The sequence below is a fragment of the Macaca mulatta genome, chromosome 1, assembly GCF_049350105.2.
Source record: "Macaca mulatta isolate MMU2019108-1 chromosome 1, T2T-MMU8v2.0, whole genome shotgun sequence".
In the NCBI taxonomy this organism is placed as follows: domain Eukaryota; kingdom Metazoa; phylum Chordata; class Mammalia; order Primates; family Cercopithecidae; genus Macaca; species Macaca mulatta.
The window spans coordinates 59,986,918-60,011,523 of NC_133406.1; the positions used below are offsets into that span (position 1 = coordinate 59,986,918).

Genomic DNA, 24,606 nt, shown 5'->3' on the forward strand with positions numbered 1-24,606 from the left:
CAAGGGCTGTGGGTAGGACTACTTTTCTCTGAATGGACAGTAGGCACAGTAGGAAAGTTCCATGAAAGCAGAGATCATGCTGGTGTCATTCACTGTTGTAACCTCAATCCTTTTCATGAGGTCTAACACACAAAAAAAGTGCTCAATTAATTTCTTTTGAAAAAAAGTATTAAGAAATCAATAGACTGGGCATGGTGGCTCACGCCTGTAATCCCAGCACTTTGGAAGGACAAGGTGGGCAGATTGCTTGAGGTTGGGAGTTCAAGACCAGCCTGGGCAACATGGTGAAACTCCATTTCTAAAAAAAAAAAAAAAAAAATTAGCTGGGCATGGTGGCGTGCATCTTTAGTCTCAGCTACTGAGGAGGCTGAAGTGGGAGGCCTGGGAGGTTGCAGTAAGCTGAGATCATGCCACTGCACTCCAGCCTGGGCAAGAGCCAGACCCTGTCTCAAAAACAAACAAACAAAAAAAGAAAGAAAGAAAAGAAAAGAAATTAATATATCCAAGTACATCCATTAAGATTCTGTTTTCCAACCTAAAGGGGCCATCTGGCCAGGAGATGTAAATAACGCAGAATGGGCAGATATTTGTATGGTGAGATTTGAAGGCTACCAAGTTCCCGGACCCTCTACTTTATAACAGCTTCTTCCCTGGCTACCACAGAGGTTGAAATTCCACCATCATACTTACTTATTCCTTCAGGTTAGGAATAGCCCATAGCCCTTTGCCCACGGCATCTGTTCCTTTATAAGAAAGGAAATGACCACTTCCTTTCTTCTGGTAACATCAATTTGACCTTCCTTCAGGCAACTACCTCCACTGCTCTCTAGTGCCTACCTTTCAGGTGGGGTTGACTCCAGACCAGGTTCCAGAGGTGGGAATATAACCCAGACCCTATCAGCTTACTCTAATCCCTGGTCACAGTGGTTGGTCCAAGGATGGGCTTGCATCTCAAATCCTTCTAATGAGACCCAACTTAGGAACTTTGCTGGAGCTGATAAGAAAGAAGTACTCTTTCACTGGAGTTGCTGGACTGATAGGAAGAAAGCTGCTGGTGTCTCTCTTGCCACTTGGAGTGAAATGAATCCTGATGGCATTATTTGAGCATCTGTACCTAGCCATGCCTGAAAGCACATTTGGACTTCTCAGGTTGTAAACCAATACCTTTTGTTTGCTCAAGTGAGATTGTTAGATTTCTGTCACCCTCATGGAAAAGAAGCCAGATAGGCTTCTCCCTCTGCATTGCTCTCTACCTGCAGCCCAGGAGTAAACCGATTGACCTCTTTTCAACTATTAGTGTGGAAGAGGGCAGTTATTGAAATTTTTTTTTTTTAAATGTAAGACAAGGTCTCACTTTGTCACCCAGGATGGAGTGCAGTGGCACAATCATGGCTCCCTGTAGCCTTGACCTCCTGGGCTCAAGCAATCCTTCCACCTCAGCCTCTTGAGTAGCTGGGACTACAGGCATACACCACCAAACCCAGCTAATTTTTTAATTTTTAGTAGTGATGGGGTCTCACGATGTTACCCAGGCTGCTCCCAAACTCCTGAATGCAAGCAATCTTTCTGCTTCAGCCTCCCGGAGTCCTGGGATTACAGACAACAGCCACCATGCATGGCCTGAATAGGAATTTCAATGAGCAAAAGTATGTGATAAGACAGAAGTACTGTCAGGATGAGTTAACAGGTAGAGACTGTGGGCCTGGGTGGAAAATCCCTAGCAGGGAACCTACAGCAAGAGAATGCTGAAGAAGTAAAGATAATAAAAAGGGAAGATGAGAAGGCAATAGACCAACCTACTTTATTTCATCACTAAACCAGAGATCCAAAGGCTCTGCCCTGAGCCCCTGGATTACACAGGAAGTTTCAGAATTGCAGAACTGTCAAATGTGAGCTTTGGGAGAAATCTCAGAGAGCATTCAAGCCACGCCTGCATTTTATAGAGGAGGAAATGGAAGGGGAGAAACTTGCCCATTATCCCACAGCTACTCTGTGGAGGCAGACGTAAAATTATTAGAATAGGGCCAGGTGTGGTGGCTCACACCTGTAACACCAGTACTTTGGGAGGCCAAGGTGGGTGGATCACCTGAGTTCAGGAGTTCAAGACCAGCCTGGCCAACATGGTAAAACCCCATCTCTACTAAAAATACAAAAATTAGCTGGACGTGGTGGCAGGTGCCTGTAATCCCAGCTACTCAGGAGGCTGAGGCAGGAGAATCGCTTGAACCCGGGAGGCGGAGGTTGCAGTGAGCCAAGATCTCACCCACGCACTCTAGTCTGGGTGATGAGAGTGAAACTCCATCTCAAAAAAAAAAAAAAAAAAAAAAATTTAGAATCCATGCAGCTGACAAATATGATTCTGGAGTCATACAGGCCCGGATTGGAATCCTAGACTTACCATTAACAGCCAGTTGTCCTTAGGTTTTCCTTAACTTCTCTGAATCTGTTTCATCTTCAGTAGAATGGGGATAATCATAGTATCTAAACTCTGAAGGTTATTGAAAAAATTTAAAAAGATTCTTCATGAGGCCAGGCGTAGTGGCTCACATCTGTAATCCCAACACTTTTGGGAGACCAAGGCGAGTGGATCATCTGAGGTCAGGAATTTGAGACCAGCCTGGCCAACATAGTGAAACCCCATCTCTACTAAAAATACAAAAATTAGCCGGGCATGGTGACATGCACCTGTAATCCCGGCTACTCAGGAGGCTGAGATGGGAGAATCACTTGAACCTGGGAGGCAGAGGTTGCAGTGAGCCGAGATCACACCACTGCACTCCAGCTTGGGTGACAGAGCAAGACTCCGTCTCAAAAAAGAAAAAAAAAATTTCATGCGAAGGGTTTAGCTTAGTGCATGGCAATAACTGCCAGGCCTAGAGACAACGTAGAGACTAAGAACTCACCCCCTAGAAAAGTTGCCTCTGATGGAAGGTTTGAGGGAACTGTCAGAGCACACCCTTTTTTTGAAGCACAGAGTTTCAGGGTCCTGGTTAAAGGAGGAAGACAGTGGAAGGAAGGGGACACATTCTACTGGGATGCGGGATCAGGGGAAAAGGTAAGCAAGGAAAACAAGCACATGAAGGGGAAAAACCCTGTACTGGGGTGGGAGGGTGGATGGAATGAGCGCGACATTCTGGATAAACTGTCATCCCTGATATAAACTAAGAGATGGACAGAGGGATGGACACACTCTGGGGACCATGGCAGGAGGCAGGGGCGACTTGCCAAGAAGCAAGGAGAAAGTGGAATGTGTTGTTTCTGAGTATAGCATGTCTGTGTCCATCACCCCAACCTCTCCCGGGCTTCACTGGCAGCCCAGTGTGGTTCAGGACTGTAAGATGTCTTGCAGCCAGCCATTCTGGGGAGCAGGTTCTGAAATCATAGCCCCACACCCCTTCCTTGTCCTTCCCTCCCTTGGGCTGCCTCAACCTAAACAAGACAACCTGAGCAGGGGGGCCACATGCTGATGGAAAAATACACACTTGGCTGGAAAAGGAGCTTTATTTGTATGTGTTGAATTCCCGCAGCAGCCGAAGGATAAATAGCTAGTTCCAGCCTCAGCTGAGTCTGCCCACAAAGTGGGTGGTAAAATCTGTTCTTATTTAGATAGCTTTTGGGGAGAGGTGGAGAGGGGGGTTGGGGGCAGCAGGAGAGGGGAACTTGGAATCTGCAATGTTTATATGATCAGTCATGGATGTCATCTCTCTTTAATTAGGGGTTTGGAATTGAGAAACAGCTCAGCTTGCTTATCCTAGGAACAGAGCAGATTGGCAAGTTGGCAGTGGGCAGGGCAGCTCCTTAAGACCCACCTATGGGCCGGGCGCGGTGGCTCAAGCCTGTAATCCCAGCACTTTGGGAGGCCGAGACGGGCGGATCACGAGGTCAGGAGATCGAGAGACGATCCCGGCTAACACGGTGAAACCCCGTCTCTACTAAAAAATACAAAAAAAAAATAGCCAGGCGAGGTGGCGGGCGCCTGTAGTCCCAGCTACTCGGGAGGCTGAGGCAGGAGAATGGCGTAAACCCGGGAGGCGGAGCTTGCAGTGAGCTGAGATCCGGCTACTGCACTCCAGCCTGGGTGACAGAGCAAGACTCCGTCTCAAAAAAAAAAAAAAAAAAAAAAAAAAAGACCCACCTATGGTTGGTCTCCATCCCCCAGTGCCCTTGCTAAGCACTCAATAAATGTCAGCACCATGCCAGTCCCTGTACTGGCTGCTTTACATGCATTATCTCATTCAATCCTCACAACAACCTCATGAGTCTTAAGCAGCAGCAGCATCATCATCCCTTTTGCAGAGGCAAAACCTGAAAAAATAGGACTGAGTAGAAAGCTAAGGTCACACAACTTGTAAGCAGCACTGCCAGAGCTGAAACTGGGTCTCCTTGACTTAAGTCCATGCTTTTAGCCTTTTCCCATCCTTCCCTGAGCTGGGAGTAGGGAGCTGGGCTTTTAAATCCTCAGGCAAGTCACTTCTGTTCTCTAGTCCAGTCCTCGGTACTTCAGGCAGAGAAATAGTTGGATGACTTCTAATAGCTTTTGGCTCTGGTGTTTCCTGTGATTAGAGAGAAAAGTTCCTTGTAGCCACTATATCCCCAGCGCTTAGAGTGAGACAATATACACATTAGAAAATGAACACATTTCCAGATAAGTACAAGTGCTATAAAGAAAATTAATTAGGGTAATAGGTTATGGACCAGAGAGTACCTGAGGATCTAGGGCTCCTTTAGATGGGATAGAAAACGACTTTCTGATGCAGCTACATTCAAGCTGAGACTATCCTGGGGAATGTAGGAGGCAGAGAAAATAGCATATGTGAAATCCCTGAGGTAGGAATGAGCTAGGTGTGTTCAAGACATTGAAAGGACTGTGTGGATGGAGGAATGTAAGGTATAAGGGGTTTGAGGGTATGCAATGAGGATGGACAGATAAGGCAAGCAGGGGTCAGATCATGCGGGGTCTTATGGGTCAGGGAAGGAGACTAGGCTTTTAATTGCAAGATGAAGCCACTTGGAGGAATGAAGCCACATCCAACTTACATTGTCAAAAGATTATTCTTGCTGCTGTGAAGAGCATGGAGTGTCAAAGGTCAAGAATGGGGGCAAGGAAACAAGATAGAAGGTTATGGCTAAAGTGCAGGTGAGAGATGATGGCAGCTGAACTAGTGTTGTAAGTAGCGGTAGGGAAAAGTAGCTGGTAGAGCTGACCAGACATGGTGATAGAAGTGTAAGGGGTTTTGTCCTACAGGAGGTGCTCTTTTCCTACAACTACTCCCTAAGTCCATCTCTCACTTCTTATCTGGGTTTAGCCCAGAGCAATCAGCACATGGCATTTCCCTGGCAACAGTGATTGCTTTCAGGGCGGTCCACAGGGACTTTTGTTTCATGGAAAGTAGAGCCTCCTGGCCTGGCTGGATAGAAAGTACACAACCCCAACTGCTGCTGATAGTCATCCTAGGAGGGGAAGAAACTTAGGGAACAAACAGCCTAAGAGAAAGCTGATACTATGGATGGCAGATGGAAAGAGACCAAGATCTTGATGATAATGTTGAGCCTTTGAATTCACCAACCCAGATGTTCACTTTAGCCCTGGACTTTCTATTTAGTAAGGCGATGAACTTCTTTCATTATCGCCAGTGTGAGTTGAATTTCACTCACAACTGTAAGTATCCTAATTGATATACTAATGGTATCTAGGAACTCCAAACCTGACTTAAGTATGCATAAGCATAGGAAACAAGCCTGGAATAGAATTAATTCCTGGGCTTTAAAAAAAGACCAGTAACTGATTTTGAAAAGTGGGTTCAAAAATACTGTAGACGTTAGAAATTTATATTTTTAGCTTCTGCCATGACCTGTCATTAATGGATTATATAAATTCATACTTCTTTTCTTTGCATGAGTCCAACCACCACATAAGCAGTATGGCAGGCTGCTGCTCAGTAAAGAGTACAAGGTAATTCATAGGTAGAAGAATGAAAGATGCCTATTCAGAGATGCATTTTACATGCATGGTGCCTAGCCTAGGTAAAAAATCATCATTGCTACACTGTGATATGGACAAGGGCATTATAGTCTTCAGTCATCTGCCTAGGCAAGTCCAGTATCTATAATACATTCCTCAAGGCCGGGCATGGTGGCTCATGCCTGTAATCCCAGCACTTTGGGAGGCCAAGGCGGGTGGATCATGAGGTCAGGAGTTTGAGACCAGCCTGGCCAACATGGTGAAACCCCATCTCTACTAAAAATGCAAAAATTAGCTGTGTGTGGTGGTGCGCGTCTGTATTCCCAGCTACTCAGGAGGAGAGGCAGGAGAATCGCTTGAACCTGGGAGGCGGAGGTTGCAGTGAGCGGAGATCGCGTCATTGCACTCCAGCCTGGGAGACAGAGCGAGGCTCCGTCTCAAAAAAAAAAAAAACATTCCTCAAAGTCTTAGCTTGGCCTGGGTGATCTCCTCCTATTTCAGCTGATTTCTGCTCAAATCTGTTATCTCTGTCATTTAAATAGAATTATAAAGATAAGTCAAGTGTATTACAAAATCATGAGTAGGGAATTCAAGTTTGACACCAAATTGTCCAGAGTGGTACTTGCCATAAAATGATGCTGGAGAGAGGAAATCCCTACTTACATTTTTATGAGTATTTGGTTAATCTCACATCCAATTTTCTCACCATTTCATTCTCAAACACTAGCATAATACCTGGCACATAGTAGGTGTTCATTAAGTATTTGTTGAACAAATGAAAGTTTTATCACAGAATTCTGGTCAGCTATGTAAATCACAAAAAGTGAAAGCTGCAAAAAAATAAATTTGCAAAAGGATCTATTATCTTCTTACCACATTATTTTAAGACCTCAGAAAAGCTATCATCCCTGAAAGCGTAAGGGTAATTGAATTGTTTCTACAGCTATTTTACATCTGTGTCAAACATTCAGAGTCCCTAGCGGTGCTGGGAAGTTGGCAAACTAAAGGACAACAATTCCAAATATTTTAACGTTCTGATTATATACCTCTCTGGCCAGTTTACTCCCAGACACACATTCAGGATAAACACATACTCAACAATAAATGACTATTTATTTTTCAGGTTTAAAAGATTTCAAAATACATATGTACAAGATAAATAAACTACACAAAAATTATGTCATCAAATATATTTTTTAAAAAAATTCAAGGTAGGCAACTTAGATCACCTTCGCAAAGAACACATTAACTAAGATGAACCAGGACAAGTCCCCTAAATATCAGGATGAAATTTCTTTTCTACGCCTACTAGCTTACTGGCCTTCCTTTTCTGTGTTGAGTTGTGTACTTTGGAGTCGCCAGCCTCTGGTATATTATCAAGCATCTCTTCCTCATCAACCTAAAAGGGAGGAGACAGGGTGAAATACAGTAAGGTTCACACAAATGCCAGGATGGAGAAAAATGAAGCTCTGTAATATTATTTCCATGTACTTCTTTGCTGCAAGATTTATATACAGCATTGTGCATACGATATTCTCTCAAAAACATCTTTCTCAATTTTTTTAAATTTTTATTTCTTTTTACAAGTAACACAACTGCTATTTAACTCAATCTGAAAGATGGTATAACTCAGCAAGAACTATCATGTGTTAACTTCCATGTTCCTGTAATTTGCATTTTGCTAAATGAGGAAATTCTATCAACCTGAAGTTTTTCCTTCAACCTTCTTCCACGAATGGTCCCATAAGTTTCCCCCTATCTCTGCAACTAGTCCCTGCAAATATAGATTCTTCTCAGTGTTAAAAGGACAACTTAGAAAAAAAGAATCTGAGACACCACCCCGCTATCCTTGCTATCTGTAATATAAAAAAAAAATTAACCAGATGCTGCCTGCCCTCTAGTGTTGCCAATAGATGACAACTGTTATGAAACATCTACTGTTGGTTGAGCTATTAGGCTATTTTGCTGAATGATTATTTAGAAGGTTGCAATAGGAGAAAAAGATCAGGCATTCTAGAGTTCAGTACAAATTTGGCAAATCTAAAAAACATTATTTATACATATATACTTTATACTATATATACTTAATTAACTAACAATAGTAGCAAACATCATACCTTTTGTTTCTGTCTTGCATGCTTCTCTGTCCACTGTCTGGCATTCTTGAGGAAGACTGGCTTATTATATTTAAATTCTGAGGACTGAGATGAAATCAAAGAGTTAATGGAGAAAAAAATGATTTGCAGTGGTCAGTTAGAGCTGCTGCAGCTATCCTCACACAGGGAGAGTTAGCAGTATAGACAAGGTAGGATATACGTTGCAGAGGAAAATGGGGATATTTACTATGTCAGCCATGAGCGGGTCATCAGGGTTGGGTTCTGACATGAGCAGCTGAATAGAGGTCAACACAGTTGCGATGTTGAGGGATGGTCTCCAAGCACCCTATACACAAACAGATAAACAGTTGCTTTTATATTATAATGTGACACTCTAATTCAAGTTTAATAGATGAAGAAAACAGAATGCTGTAGAGTCAACCATTTACCCACAACTCACTTTTGGTGGCAATTTAAGAACATCCAGACAAATCCTTCCAGCAGAATCAATGTTTGGATGATAAATTGGAGTGAGAAATCGGATCTGAGGAGGTTCAAATGGGTACCTATGAAAGAATAAGACAACAGGTAATTTTCATTATATAATTTTGCTTCTAAATACATTTAAAATAGTTTCTTGGTCATAATAATGTTAGTATTATAGAAATGTCAGGGAGCCAGCCTTTGGGAGGAAAACTTTCTTTCCTCCTAAATTTTCATTATGAAAATTTACAATAAATCAGTTTGAAATAACAGTACTGAAAACACCTGTATATCTACCACCTGGATTCAAGCCACTTTACCTTTTAAATACTAGAGCATATCTTCTAAGAATAAGAACATTCTCCCATATAAATGCAATACTATTACCCCTATGAAAAATTTAAGAACTAATTCCCTAATATCATTTACTGTTCAGATTTCAATTGTTCTCCTTTTGTTTTTTATAGCTGGATTTTTCAAAACAGTACTCAATTACAATTTATACATTGCATTTGGTTATTATGTATCTTTTGTGAGACACAGACCTTGCAAAGTTCCCAGTCTATTTTTAGAACTGATGCACCACATGATTATTAAGCTATTCTCTCAAGACTTTAACAAGTTTGGCCAGGATCTGACCTAGTGATTACATACCTATGTTTCAACTGTTATATAGTCATTTCTTCCCTTCTCAGTTCTGTACAAAACTACAACTGTAACTTACCTGATGAGAGCCTTAAAGGAGACTTGAATTAAAAGGGGCCTTAACCATAAAAAACAATGAGATCATGGTCTTTGCAGGAACAGAAAGCCAAATACCACATGCTCTCATTTATAAGTGGGAGCTAAATGATAAGAACATATGGACACAAAGAGGGGAACAACAGACACTGGGGCCTACCTGAGGGTGGAGGGTGGGAGGACAGAGAAGGGCAAAACTACTGGACACTAGGCTTAGTACCTGGGTGACGAAATAATCTGTACAACAAATCCCCGTGACATCATGAGTTTACCTATATAACAAACTTGCACATGTACCCCGGAACCTAAAATAAATGTTAAAGAAAAAGTGAGCCGGGCGTGGTGGCTCACGCCTGTAATCCCAGCACTTTGGGAGGCCGAGGCGGGCGGATCACAAGGTCAGGAGATCGAGACCACGGTGAAACCCCGTTTCTACTAAAAATACAAAAAATTAGCCGGGCGCGGTGGCGGGCGCCTGTAGTCCCAGCTACTCAGGAGGCTGAGGCAGGAGAATGGCGTGAACCCGGGAGGCGGAGCTTGCAGTGAGCCGAGATTGCGCCACTGCACTCCAGCCTGGGCAACAGAGCGAGACTCTGTCTCAAAAAAAAAAAAAAAAAAAAAAGAAAAAGTGAGGAGGAGCTTAATATTAAGAAAGCACAGTAGTGGTTACCAGGGGTTGAGAGCAGGGAGAAATGGGGAGTTAGAGTTTAATGGCTATGAAGTTTCAGTTCGGGAGGATGAAAAGTTCTGGAGATAGATGTTGGTGATGGTTGCACAACTATGTGAATGTATTTAATACCACTGAACTGTACACTTAAAACTGGTCAACATTATGTTATGTATATTTTACCACAATTGAAAAAGTGAGGGGGTCTTTGATGTGATCTGGCCCATTATTCTGGAGAAGGAAACTGAACTCCAGAGAGATAAAATAACTTGGTCAAGGTCACATTAAGTCATGATAAGGCCAGGATTAAAACCTAGTCCTTTATGCTCTATCTACTACATTGCTCTGTCTCCCAATAAATGCACTTTACTATGTAGGTTGAGAAGCTGATTCATACTAACCTCTCAGGAATGATAACTTCTAGCTTAAAAACACCTTTCTCATAAGGTGTGTTGGCTCCACCTAATATTTCTTAAAAGAAAAAAGAAAGAAAGAAAAAGTTAAAAGGGAATCAGATCATTTGAATTACCACCATATGGAGCTAATGAGGTCTATGGTCCTAATAGAGAAACTAGGCCTAGGACAATAATTCTCTCTCAGGACTTTAACAAGTCCTCATGCAACACACCACAATGCTAATGTACTCAAAAAGTTAATGGTGTCAAAGGACATATAGAAAATCTAAAGCAGAAGTTGCAAAATGCTGGCCACAAGACCAAATACAACCTACAGATTTGTTTTGTGTGGACTGCAGTATTCTAATCATGTATGTTTCCCATCTGGCTTCACAGATATTTGAGATGGTTATCTTTGATCTAAACACTGCTTCACTGCTTTAAATCTTGGCTATAAATCAGCAGAAGGTATAATAAAAAGTCAAAGAAGCAAGAAATGTCAAGCAAACCTTTTATAAATGTAAACAAATTAGGGTAGAAAGATGGTAGGGCACTCTGACCTTATAACTGTTCCTTACTTCAGAAGAATATACAAAATAGTTTATTTCAGCACAATCTTCAATAGGGTCATGACTTCCATCATATACATGATTTGATACCTACGAGCTCGCAGATCATCCATTTGGTCTTTATCTTGCCAACATGTGATGCCTGGGGGTGGCTCTGTGGCTAACATGTGCAGCTCTCTCTTCAGACGTGAAGCTCTCTGCATGATCCTCAAGTAGAAGGAACCACACACAGTTCACTGCTCCACACTAAGAGCTGGCTGGGATGCACTGGAGGAGAAAAGAGGCAACCATAAAATCGTCAGCAATAATGACTATGAAGTTTTCAGCAAACAGTTTCAATGTAGTGAGGGCGGGGGACAGAGTCCTCTTTTTTGTGACACAGTTTCACTCTGTCACCCAGGCTGGAGGGCAGTGACACCACCTCAGCTCACTGCAACTTCCACCTTCTGGGTTTGAGCAATTCTCGTGCCTCAGCTTCCAGAGTAGCTGGGATTACAGGCGTGCGCCACCATGCCCAGCTAATTTTTGTATTTTTAGTAGAGACAGGGTTTCGCCATGTTGGCCAGGCTGGTCTCAAATGCCTTGACCTCAGGTGATCCGCCTGCCTTGGCCTCCCAAAGTGCTGGGATTACAGGCATGAGTCAATGCACCTGGTTTTTTTTTTTTTTGGAGGCAGGGTCTTGCTCTGTCAACCAGGCTGGAGTGCAGTGGCACAATCTCAGCTCACTGCAACCTCCACCTGCTGGGCTCAAGCGATCCTCCCATCTCAGCCGCCTACGTAGCTGGAAGTACAGGTGTGTGCCACCACACCAGGCCAAGATTCCTCTTATTAATCTCTATTCTGACAAGGGAATCTGAGTTTTTTCCATTCCCTTCTGGTGAACGTTTATCTACTCAAGCAAATATGTTTTTAAAATAAAGAATTAAAAATGTTGGCTGGGCGTGGTGGCTCATGCCTGTAATCCCGGCACTTGGGGAGACCAAGGCGGGCGGATCATGAGGTCAGGAGATCAAGACCATTCTGGCTAACATGGTGAAACCCCGTCTCTATAAAAATACAAAAAAATTAGCCAGGCATGGTGGCGGGTGTCTGTAGTCCCAGCTACTTGGGAGGCTGAGGCAGGAGAATGGCGTGAACCTGGGAGGCGGAGGTTGCAGTGAGCCGAGATTGAGCCACTGCACTCCAGCCTGGGCTATAGAGCAAGACTTCGTCTCAAAAAAAAAAAAAAAAAGAAAAGAAAAGACAAAGAATTAAAAATGCAAAAAGTTCTACAAAAAATAAAAACACTAAAGGTTTTAAATAATGGGTGTTTCCACTGATAAATAATAAACTCATGAGGCCAGGCCTGGGTCTGATTTTGCTTACTATTGTAGCCTTAACATGCCTGACATAGTAAGGGACTTGACAAATATTAGCTGTTGTGAGGAAGTCTACATATGCTTTGTGAGAGCAAGAATGGTAAAGACAGTCAACATTCTCGGGCACAAACAAATGTTAAATGTCCAAGGTTCTCTCCATGTATTATGGATTCCACCTTCTCTCAATCTTCAGGGATACCAGTCCATCAATTATTCCATCTTTCTCACTCTCAATATTCAAATATGCTCAAAATCTCTCTCACCTAAAACCAACACCCACACATTCACCCAACACTCTTCTCAACTCTAGTTCTCCCTCTAACTATTAACCAAGCAAAGGACACCAATCTTTTTTTTTTTTTTTTTTTTGAGAAGGAGTCTCGCTCTGTTGCCCAGGCTGGAGTGCAGTGGTGCAATCTCAGCTCACTGCAACCTCCGCCTCCTGCGTTCAAGCAATTCTCTGCCTTAGCCTCCTGAGCAGCTGGGATTACAGGTGCCCGCCATCACACCTGGCTAATTTTTGTATTTTTAGTAGAGATAGGGTTTCACCATCTTGGCCAGGCTGGTCTTGAACTCCTGACCTCGTAATCCACCCACCTCGGCCTCCCAAAGTGCTGGGATTACAGATGTGAGCCACCGTGCCCAGCTGACACCAATCCTTTAATATGTGTTACAAATATCCCCCAGTTTGTGCTTATCTTTCCATGTTGTAAATGGTGTCTTTCAATGAACACATACTCTTTATTTAATTTTTTTTGAGACAGAGTCTCACTCTGTCGCCCAGGCTGGAGTGCAGTGGCCGGATCTCGGCTCACTGCAAGCTCCACCTCCTGGGTTCAAGCCATTCTCCTGCCTCAGCCTCCCGAGTAGCTGGGACTACAGGCGCCCGCCACCTCGCCTGGCTAGTTTTTTGTATTTTTTAGTAGAGACAGGGTTTCACCGGGTTAGCCAGGATGGTCTCGATCTCCTGACCTCGTGATCCGCCCGTCTCGGCCTCCCAAAGTGCTGGGATTACAGGCTTGAGCCACCACGCCCGGCCGAACACATACTCTTAACATAATCAATCTTAAAATCTCTTCCTTTACATTTATACTTTGTGTATTAAATTTTTCCTTACCCCCAAATGTAGGGATATTCCTACATAGTCTTCAAATATTTTATAATTTTGCTTTTCAAATTTAAATATTGAATTCACTAGGAATTGAATTTTATGCATAGTGAGTGAGGGGGGGCCCAATTTAAAGTTTTTCCTCATATGAATAGTCAATTGTTCTAACACCATTTACTGAATGTCCATCCTTTTCCTGCTGATATTACTATAAATTAAATTTCTATATGTGTGGATTTGTTTTGGGACTCTTGAATTTGTTCTATCGGTCAAGTGGATTATTTCTGAGACAATACTCCACTGTTTGATTTACTATAGCTTATTCATTTATTATTATTTAATTTTTTCCCCAGCTTTACTGAGGTATATAACTGGCAAATACAAATTGTATATATTTAAGGTGTACAATGTGATGTTTTACTGTAGCTTATCCACTTTTTATTCAGGAATGACTTATTCTTGACTCTTTGCTCTTCCACATAGATTTGACAATCTGTTCATAAGTCCATAAATATATACATAAATATGTATATATGAAATTACAATCCAAATCATAACAGGGTTCTATGATTTGGATTGTAATTTTATTGATGCTATAGATCAATTTGGAGATAACTGATATCTTTATGATACTGAATCCTAAGATCCATGAGCACGCTGTTTCAGTCTTTTTTTGATGCTTTCCAAAGGTTTTATAATTTTCTCTACAAAGCTTTACCTAACTTTTGTCAGACTGATTTCTAAGTACTTTATATTTTTGCTATCTTTTCAAAAACACTACTTACTACCCATTTCTTACTGATACATGTAAATCTAATTGATTTTTAAATTTTTTTGAGATGGAGTTTCACTCCTGTTGCCCAGACTGGAGTGCAATGGTGTGCTCTTGGCTCACCACAGCCTGCACCTCCCCGGTTCAAGCGATTCTCCTGCCTCAACCTCCTGAGTAGCTGGGATTACAGGCATGTGCCACCAGGCCTGGCTAATATTGTATTTTTTTAGTAAAGACAGGGTTTCTCCATGTTGGTGAGGCTGGTCTCGAACTCTCAAACTCAGGTGATCCACCCGCCTCAGCCTCTCAAACTGCTGGGATTACAGGCGTGAACCACCTCGCCCAGTCAATCTAATTGATTTTTAACCAAAGCCTTAGTAATGGTAATGATGAATCTATTTGGGGTGGGGAGCAGTCTGGGAATGGTAATTCCACACTGACAATCATGTCATCCACATATAATCAGTTTATTTCTTCCTTTCTAATTCTTTTCCTGCCTTCTATTCTGGCAGTAACTTCCAGTACAATGTTGAAAACAAAAGCTGATAGCTAGGCCAGACATGCTGGCATAATCCCAGCTACTCAGGAGGCTGAGGTGGGAGGATGACCTGAGCCTGGAGAGATGGAGGCTGCAGTGAGCCATGATTGTGCCACTGCACTCCAGCCTGGTGGCAGAGTGAGACTGTCTCAACAACAGCAAAAAAAAAAAAAAGAAAGAAAAGCTGATAGTTGGCATTCTTGTCAGATTTCTAACCTTAAAGGGAAAACTTTTAACACTATGCTAATCAATAAGACTGGCCTATAACTGTCCTTTCTAATTTTGTCTTTATTAGGTATCAAGGTTATTGTAGCCTCCTAAAATGAGTTAGGGAGCATTGCCTCCTTTTTTTTTTAAATATATATTGTGGATTAGTCCAAGAGATAATTTGTTACTAGGTTGTCTGGAATAACTCTATCTGGTCCTGGTGTTTTTATTTTGAGAAAATGTTAAACTACAAATCCAATTTATTTAAATATTATTCAAGTTATTTATTCTTGCATCAATTTGGCAAGTTAAATTTTTCCACAAATTTATCTATTACATGCAACTTTACATGTATTTGTGTAATGCCTTATCTTTTTAATCTTTGTAGTTATCTATAGTTATGTTTCCATTTTCATTTCTAACACGGTTTATCTGTGCCATCTTTTCTTTGATCAGTCTTGCTGGGCATGTATCAACCATAAGAAAGTTCAAGTTTTGGTTCCACTGGAAAGAATAAAAATTTATGACAGAAATAGAAAATGAGAAAAAATATTTTTCTTAAAAATAAAGATTTTTTGCTGAAAGCGTTTTGTACTTCGAGATCACGCCACTGCACCCTATCCTGGACGATAGATTAGGACTCTGTCTCAAAAAACAAAAAAGCAAAAAAACAAAAAAACAAAACTCGTCCAAACATGTACTATACATTTTTTCTTGTCATTATTCCCTAAACAATACAGTGTAACAACAATTTACTTAGCATTTTATTAGGTATTATAAGTAATCAAGAAATAATTCAAAGTGTATGGGGGCGAGGCTGGACATGGTGGCTCACACCTGTAATTGCAGCAATTTGGGAGACCAAGGCAGAAGGATCACTTGAGGCCAGGGGTTCAAGACCAGCCTGTGCAACAAAGGAGAACCCCATCTCTAAAATAAATAAAGTATATGGGAGGACATGCAGAGGTTCAAGACCAGCCTGTGCGTCCTGGTGCAGTGGCTCATGCCTGCAATCCCAGCACTTTGGGAGGCCAAGGCAGGTGGATCACTTGAGGTCAGGAGTTCGAGACCAGCCTGGCCAACATAGGGAAATACCCTCTCTACTAAAAATACAAAAATCAGCCAGCTGCGGTGGTGGGTGCCTGTAATCCCAGCTATTCAGGAGGCTGAGGCAGGAGAAAGGCTTGAACTCGGGAGGTGGAGGTTGCAGTGAGCTGAGATTGCGCCACTGCACTCCAACCTGGGCAACAAAGCAAGACACTGTCTCAAAAACAAAACAAAACTGGACAGGCATGGTGGCTCACACCTGTAATCCCAGCACTTTGGGAGGCCAAGGTGGGTGGGTGACTTGAGGTCAGGAGTTTGAGACCAGCCTGGCCAACATGAGGAAACCCTGTCTCTATTAAAAATACAAAAATTAGCAGGGTGTGGTGGTGCATGCCCGTAATCCCAGCTACTTGGGAGGCTGAGGCAGGAGAATAGCTTCAACCCAGAAGGCGGAGGTTGCAGTGAGCCAAGATCGTGCCACCGCACTCCAGCCTGGGTGGCAGAGCGAGACTCTTTCTGGGAAAAAAAACCAAAAAAACAAAAAAACAAAAAAAACCAGTCTGTGCAACAAAGGAGATCCCCATCTCTTAAAGTATATGGGAGGACATGCATAGGTTACATGCAAATACTACACCATTTTATATCTGGGACTTGACCTTTGGTGGATTTGGGATCCGCAGGATGTCCTGGAACCATCCCTCATGGATACTGAGGGCTGACTGTACATTAAAATATCACAAGTATAAAGTGTACCTTTATATAAAACGAGAACAGTGGAAAGCCATGGTAAAAGGATTAGAACAAGCAAGGCAATTTCTCCCAAGGAATCAATCAGACTCCAGCCTCACTATATTAACCAAAATTGGCATATGCCATTCTGTGGCTTAAATGCCACGAATAACTGCCTATTTTTCAAGGTATAAAGGTTCTTTACAATCTAACCCTTATATTCCGCCTTATATCCAGTATCTACTTTCCACAAACTTGTGCTTCAGCCACACTGCCCTATTCCTGCTGCTCATAAAAGTATTATTCTTTCACACCTTTAGATAAGTACATATTAAATCACAACTCATTCTCCAGTAATGCATCCCCACCCCTCACACCTTTTCAACGTCACCCTCTGTGAGTCCACATCTATTTGCATCGTGTTCTAATTCATCTGATAGTTTCTTCTCCTTAGGGGGAATTCCTTGACGGCAGGTCCCTAGTCTTTTTTTTTTTGTATCAAGTCTGCAGTAAATTTGGGTAATTAATGAACGAAACGTGGGTTTGGACCAGATGCTGAAGAAGGCAAAAGAACAGCCAGTGCACAACCCGCAGCAAGTACTGGGCTGTTACGTCCTTTCTAGTGGCAAATTTCTCCCCGCCGTGGCAGGAGGACGGCTAGGGGGAGCTCTGACCACGATTTCATGCAAAGATACTGTGAGACCCTCCGCTCAACGGTGGCTTTTCTGAGGCTCTCCTTTCAGAGGAGACGAAAACTCCCATGTTGGGCGGACACAGGACTCCTTCCCCCCAAGACTCAGTGACCTCCTCCGGTGTACGTTCTTTCAGATCGGGAACCGGAATACTCTCCTTACTTACCTGCGCGGACACCCCTCACAACGCGGCAACCGGCGGACCAACTTGGTACCAGCGCCTGCGCGACCTCGGACGGTTGGCGTAGCTCCGCCCCCTGTCTGGAGAAGATTGTGATTGGCCCACAGTAACCCCCGGGAAAGAAGCGCAGCCACCGCTCCTCTCTATTGGCCAGCGCTCTGAACGCTCACGCATTCAAATGAGAGCGCGCACAGCGCGCAGCCATTCAGCGTCTTACCCGCTGCGCTCAACCCTGAGAAGACATCCGGGGGTCCACGTTCGGTTACGAAGTCGGCTCTGTCAGACCAAGGAAGGAGCTGGAAATCGTTTCTTAGCAAGAAAAATGAAAGGAACCAGAAATATTTAATCTGGAAAAGAGAATACGTGATAGCTGTCTTCCTTTAAGTATTTTTCACATGGGAGATTTTACTACTTCAGAGGACACATTTAAGGACAACGGATGAAAGTCTAAGAGATGCAGAACTTAGCTAAATAAAGCATTCTATCAATTAGAACTCTGAAGAACAAAATAGGTAAACGTAGGGGGTAGTGAATTCCTTCATCACTGGAAATGTTCAAGTGGAAGTTAGGTTATCACTTGTCAGGGATAGTGCAGAAAGGATCCTTGTACTGGGTGGCAGTTTGGAATAGATGACTTTTTTTTTTTTTTTTTTTTTTTTTTTTTTTGAGACAAAGTCTTGCTCTGTCACCCAGGCTGGAGTGCAATGGAGCAATCTCAGCTCACTGCAACCTCTGCCTCCCGGGTTCAAGCGATTCTCCTGCCTCAGCCTCCGGAGTAGCTGGGATTACAGCCACCCGCCACCACGCCCAGCTAATTTTTGTATTTTTAGTAGAGACGGGGTTTCACCGTGTTGGCCAGGCTGGTCTTGAACTCCTGACCTCAGGTGATCCACCCGCCTCAGCCTCCCAAAGTTCTGGGATTACAGGCGTGAGCCACTGTGCCCAGCTGGAATAGATGACTTTTAAACCGTCTTCCAACGCTAGATGCATGGTACTGAACAAGGAAGAAACAGTTTATGGTTAAGCCAACCTTAACTTCTCAGAGCTGCCTCTGCAAGAGGCCAATGCTTCATGAGCGCTGAAAGATGGCACAGACCTGACTTAACCTAAAGGATGTGGCTGGAACTTGACTAGCCTTTGGGAATGCTGTGGGTGGAAAAACAAACGAACAAAAAGCCAACCCTCATCTGACTGCTCTCAGCTCACTATGTAGCTTTGGAATAATGATGATAATACTAATAGTAATTTATTATTATTACTATTATACTGTTTATTACTATTATTGGTAACGGAGTAATAATCAGTCTCTTTTTAAACTTGGAAGTAAGTATAATTTTGGCCACAGCAGTGATGTCTACATCTAGTCGAAACTGGGGTTAAGTGGCAAGTAGTTCCCCATAACCATTGTGTGGTGTGTTTTCTCTCAAGAGCCCCACATGTTCACTAGGACTCTGTGATGCTCCCCTGGGGTTCCTCACCTTAGTTGCAGGAATAAGCCAACTACAGTAGTTTATTAATTGTAAAGTTCTGAAACAAACAAGGAATCCCATTCTTGTCCAGTCTAATTCCAGTTCGCTGTTGGGGTTTTGCATTTATTGTTAGCATTTACTCAGCATTTAGTGAAGTGTTTTCTGTCATAATTGAGTTCCTGCTTATTTTACTACTGTTTTCTGTTTTAATCCTTTCAATACCTGTTTTTATTTTCTTCCTGCCCAACTGTAATTGTATCTCAATTACAGTTCTGTCGTCAGAACTGAACTTGATTACTTCCTTGGGTGTTTCTCTGAGAAATAGATCTTTAAAATGTCTCTTAGAAAAAGCAAGAACTGGCCGGGCGCGGTGGCTCAAGCCTGTAATCCCAGCACTTTGGGAGGCCGAGACGGGCGGATCACGAGGTCAGGAGATCCGAGATCATCCTGGCTATCACGGTGAAACCCTGTCTCTACTAAAAAAAATACAAAAAACTAGCCGGGCATGGTGGCGGGCGCCTGTAGTCCCAGCTACTCCGGAGGCTGAGGCCGGAGAATGGCGTGGACTGGGGAGGCGGAGCTTGCAGTGAGCTGAGATTCGGCCACTGCACTCCAGCCTGGGCGACAGAGCGAGACTCCATCTCAGAAAAAAAAAAAAGAAAAAGCAAGAACTGTATTGAGTCTGGTGGAAAAGAGAGATGGTTTGATAAAACAAGTAAGTCCCTATAATTTTGGCAACAGAGAGGAAAGAGAAAAGGATAGAGGAAAAAAGAGGAAGGAAGAAAAGTAGGTAGAGAGGGAGGAAGAAAACAAAGAGAAAGAAAAAAAAAAAAAGAGAGAAAGAACCCCATACACTAAATGTACCGTTTCCATTTGTCCACCAGAGGGGGGTATGTTAACTGGTGGGAATAGAGGCCAGGCTAAAAGATTTTCATAAACTTTTTACAGGTGTTATGGTTTGTTAAAATGGAGCATTCTAATGTTATAATTTATTTTTAAAGTGTAGCTATGAAAACTATTATTTTATAAAGGTTTCTTCACTTTAACAACACATCACAGCAGGCTTGCTTAAGTACTTGTAAAAGTATAAAATTGTATTTTATTTTTAAACAGTATTACTTGTCAGGATTTATTCACTAGTATATGAAAATATATCCTTTTTTATTTTTTATTTTTATTTTTTTATTTTATTTTTTTTTTTGAGACGGAGTCTCGTTCTGTCGCCCAGGCTGGAGTGTAGTGGCGCAATCTCAGCTCACTGCAAGCTCCGCCTCCTGGGTCCACGCCATTGTCCTGCCTCAGCCTCCCGAGTAGCTGGGACTACAGTCACCCACCACCTTGCCCAGCTAATTTTTTGTATTTTTAGTAGAGATGGGGTTTCACCGTGTTAGCCAGGATGGTCTCGATCTCCTGACCTTGTGATCCGCCCGCCTCGGCCTCCCAAAGTGCTGGGATTACAGGCGTGAGTCACTGCTCCTGGCCTATTTTTTATTTTTTTGAGACCTCGGTGGGCAGATCGCTTGAGCCCAGGAGTTTGAGACCAGCCTGGGTAACATGGCAAAACCCCATCTCTACCAAAAAATGCAAAACTTACCCAGGCATGGTGGTGCATGCCTGTAGTCCCAGCTACTTGGGAGGCCGAGGTAAGAGGATTGCTTGAGCCCAGGAGGTTGAGGCTGCAGTGAGCTGTGATTGCACCACTGCAAATCCAGAGTGAGACCCTGTCTCAAAAATAAAAAATAAATAATAAAAGAATGGAGTACTTATTTAGGAAATTTAAATTACCATACTTGTTTAATGAGCTGATTGTGTAAGTTATTCTCAGAAAGCCCTGGTTGGGAAAGATGTTTTAGAAAAAATAGGATTTTGATGTGAAAATCTTTTTAAGTCATTATAGGTAGATGAATGTTTTCATGGCATCTTTTTTGGCCGAGCCTGTAAAATTAATTAGATTATAATAATTATTACTACTTTCAATAATCATACAGCCAGAAGCTATATTTCTTTCTCTCCAAGTAGGTATGCACTTAAACTATCCAAGGAATTTAGCTACTTACACTTTTCTGTAAAATCTCCAAAGAAGGTATTACATACTTACTTCCACAGGAAAAAAAAAGAAAAGAAAAGAAGCAAATAAAATAGGTATGGTAAGGAAGTACTTCTGGCTTCCTGGAACTTCCTTATATTGAGACTGAATTCTTGGCCTGGCGTGGTGGCTCATGCCTGTAATCCCAACACTTTGGTAGGCCAAGGCAGGTGGATCACAAGGTCAAGAGCTTGGCCAATATGGTGAAGCCCTGTCTCTACTAAAAATACAAAAATTAGGCATGGTGGTGAGCGCCTATAGTCCCAGCTTCTCAAGGAGAATCGCTTGAACCCGGGAGGTAGAGGTTGCAGTGAGCTGAGATCGTGCCATTGCACTCCAGCCTGGAGACTCCGTTTAAAAAAAAAGAAAAAGAAAAAGAGACTGAATTCTTGTTGAAATTTAAGCTCAGGCTGGGCATGGTGGCTCACACCTAAAATCTCAGTACTTTGGGAGGCTGAGGTGGGAAGACTGCTTGAGGCCAGGAGTTCAAGACCAGCCTGGGCAAAATAGCGAGACCCGTATCTGCTTAAAAATAAAATAACATAATTTTATTTTATGTGCCTATAGTCCCAGATACTCAGGAGGTAGGAGGAGAATTGCTTGAGCTCAGGAGTTCGAGCCTGCAGTGAGTTATGTTGGTACCAATTGTCTCCAAAAAAGAAAGAAATTTTAGTTCCTATCTCTTGGGAAAGTAAGGATTTAACCTGGAGTGGGTCAATTTTAGCTTATTTAAACAACTGGAACTAGATATTTTTTGCCTCCTAATTCTGAATACAAAAAGAATGCAGCCAAAAGAATCATCATTATTGATCCCTGAAAAATGTACTCCAGTTCAAAAATCCTTATTAGAAGACCAGTATGCCAGTAAAACATAAAGTTATATATATATAGGAGCAGCTATCATATACCAGGAACATGATACTGAAATGATGCATGAGGACTGTGAATAGGATTAGGCTTCTAGCTGAGTATTCCTACCTATTTGATTTAATACCAATTTTTCTTTTATCCTTTACTGAGAGTTCTATTTGGGTGCTTAAGGGCAATACAAATTATCAGCAAGAGGCTGAATTGGAATAAGAGGAGGTCCCACTGTGATATGTTACAAAGTAAATCTCATGAATAATTTTTTTTTTTTTTTTTTTTTTTGAGACAGTCTTGCTCTGTCACCCAGGCTGGAGTACAGTGGTGTAATCTTGGCTCACTGCAACCTCCGTCTCCCAGGTTCAAGCGATTTTCCTGCCTCAGCCTCCTGAGTAGTTGGGATTACAGGCACCTGCCACTATACCCAGCTACTTTTTGTATTTTTAGTAGAGATGGGGTTAGCCAAGCTGGTCTCGAACTCCTGACCTTAAGTGATCTGCCCGCCTTGGCCTTCCAAAGTGCTGGGATTACAAGCGTGAGCCATCACGTCTGGCCAAAAATTTTTAATTGCAATAAATGATGAGACATGACAAGTTCTATCATGGCCATAAATAAATGTATGTAGCAAGGAAAATGAGGTTACATAATGTATACATTATTATACCTTGATTTTCCTTATGTACATTGTTATTCATAGTTCACAGATTTGACATAAGGTTTAATTAGTATTTATAATGTATTTAAGAATACCCTACTAAAGCATATGGTGGGTAGACACAGTATTATTAAACATAATAATTTTTACATTTATATGTCACTTTTCATTTAAGGTTTTCAATTCAATAACTAATTGTTTCCTTAATGTATGATTTCCACTTCATTTCAGGGGGAATTTAGGAACAGGCAAATTTTCACATGACAGAATATAATAAAGTTTCCCTTTACAATACCCTGATCATTTTGCAACATTTTTAAATGAAAAATTTTAAACATACAGAAATGTTTAAAGAATCTAATATTTGCATATGTACTCCTTCATTATGGGTAACACATTTAATTATATTTTGTTCAGGGCTAGAGCACTGGAGGTTATAATTATTAAATCAATCGGACTGGCCGGATGTGGTGGCTCATGCCTGTAATACTAACACTTTGGGAGACTGAGGTGGGTGGATCACTTGAGCCCAGGAGCTCAAGACTAGCCTGGGCAACATGGCAAAACCCTGTCTCTACAAAAAATACAAAAGTTAGCCAGGCATAGTGACGCAGGCCTGTAGTCCCAGCTACTTGCGGAGCTGAGGTGGGAGGATTGCTTGAGCCTGGGAGGTTGAGGCTACACTGATCCATGACCATGCCATAGGTGACAGAGTGAGACCCTGTCTCAAACAAAACAAAACAAAACAATCAGACAGATATACGTTTTTTAACCTAGTCTTGGGGAACATAAGAATGTCCTATTTGCTACCTTAGGAATTTAGTATGATTTAGTATGCTTGATAGTATCTTTCTCTAGCTTTGAAAAAAAAAATCATGGGCCAGGTACAGTGGCTCAGGGCTGTAATCCCAACACTTTGGGAAGCTGAGGCAGGAGATCGCTTGTGTCTAGGAGTTCCAGACAAGCCTGGGCAACATGGTGAGACCTTGTCTCTATAAAAAAATTAAAAAAATAGCGGGTGTGGTGGTGGGCACCTGTAGTCCTAGCTACTTGGGAGGCTGAGGTGGGAGAATCACTTGAGCCCAGGAGGTTGAGTCTGCAGTGAGCCGTGATCGTGCCACTGCACTCAGCCTGGGTGACAGAGTGAGACTCTGTGTCAAAAGAAAAGAAATAAAAATCACGGAAGACATCTATTCTGTCTTGTAAAAATTTAAGATATATGAAAAGAGTAGAGGAGGAGGAGGAGGGAGAAGGAAGAGAAATTATTTATTGGGATGCAATATGTGCCAAAGATAGTATTAGGCATCCTTGCATGTATTATTTTATCTGATCCACACGACTACCCTGTGAGATATTATTCCCATTTTTCACATAAGAAAACTGGCTCAGAGAAGTCAAGTAATTTGTCTACGGCTGTGAATTCAATTTAAATTCACAGCTTAAACTCTTCTCACTACATCTGAATGCATCATTTTCAAGATCTTTTCTGGGCCTGGAGTAAGTTGACAGTATTTATGTAAAACATGTAATACTGCTCCTCCTCCCCACGCACATTCACATTTACTGTGATTAATACACATGTTAATAAAACCCTAGACTTAGAACTAGGATATAGAATCCAGTCGTTTAGGTACTTAATGTTTAGTTCTCCCCTCCAGAAAATAGGAATAATTACCGCGTCTCTTCCACTCCAAAGAATTGATGTGATAATTAGGGAGCTAAGATTAGTTACCAGTCATAACAAGAATAAACTACGACTCCCAAAATGCCCAGAGGAAGAGGTTGACGCCAGTCCAGGAGACAGTTCCAGCTTTAGGGCAAAGGTGACCTCACTGGGTCCCGTGGCGAAAGAGCCGTCTGTCCTCGACTTTTTTCTGATGCATCCAGGGATTTGTAGTTCCCTTACGGCCACCAAGTGCACTTAGGGCAGGCCTCTTACTACGAGTCCCGTGATGATCCGAGGCCGGGCAGCGGCTGCGTATTGAA

At 42.3% G+C, this 24,606-nt stretch overlaps 1 protein-coding gene across 4 annotated transcripts; it reads right to left on the bottom strand.

Annotated features, from left to right (window-relative positions):
• Positions 1-7,058: 7,058 nt before the first annotated feature.
• On the bottom strand, positions 7,059-24,442 carry UBE2T (ubiquitin conjugating enzyme E2 T). Of its 4 annotated transcripts, none has more exons than XM_078003499.1 (8): positions 24,296-24,442; positions 17,764-17,855; positions 11,004-11,180; positions 10,351-10,420; positions 8,519-8,624; positions 8,306-8,404; positions 8,080-8,163; positions 7,059-7,361 (listed from the first exon to the last, which is right to left on the bottom strand). In XM_078003499.1, the coding sequence occupies exons 3-8, from the start codon at positions 11,020-11,022 to the stop codon at positions 7,236-7,238; spliced, it is 504 nt and encodes a 167-aa protein (XP_077859625.1). In that variant the 5' UTR covers positions 11,023-11,180; positions 17,764-17,855; positions 24,296-24,442; the 3' UTR covers positions 7,059-7,235. The 4 variants fall into 4 exon arrangements, with proteins under 4 accessions (XP_077859625.1, XP_077859621.1, XP_014975609.1 ...); XM_078003495.1 differs by having other exon boundaries at positions 11,008-11,180; positions 24,296-24,439; XM_015120123.3 differs by lacking the exons at positions 17,764-17,855; positions 24,296-24,442 and adding an exon at positions 17,532-17,574 and having other exon boundaries at positions 11,008-11,180.
• Between the last annotated feature and the right edge of the window lie 164 nt (positions 24,443-24,606).

Coding starts and splice junctions, on each gene's coding strand:
- UBE2T (XM_078003495.1), bottom strand. CDS start 11,116: ATGCAGAGAGCTTCACGTCTGAAGAGAGAGCTGCACATGTTAGCCACA. Junction 8,625..10,350: donor GAAGTTATCATTCCTGAGAG/GTTAGTATGAAT, acceptor ATTCTTTCATAG/GTACCCATTTGAACCTCCTC. Junction 7,362..8,079: donor ATGCAAGACAGAAACAAAAG/GTATGATGTTTG, acceptor CCTCCCTTTTAG/GTTGATGAGGAAGAGATGCT.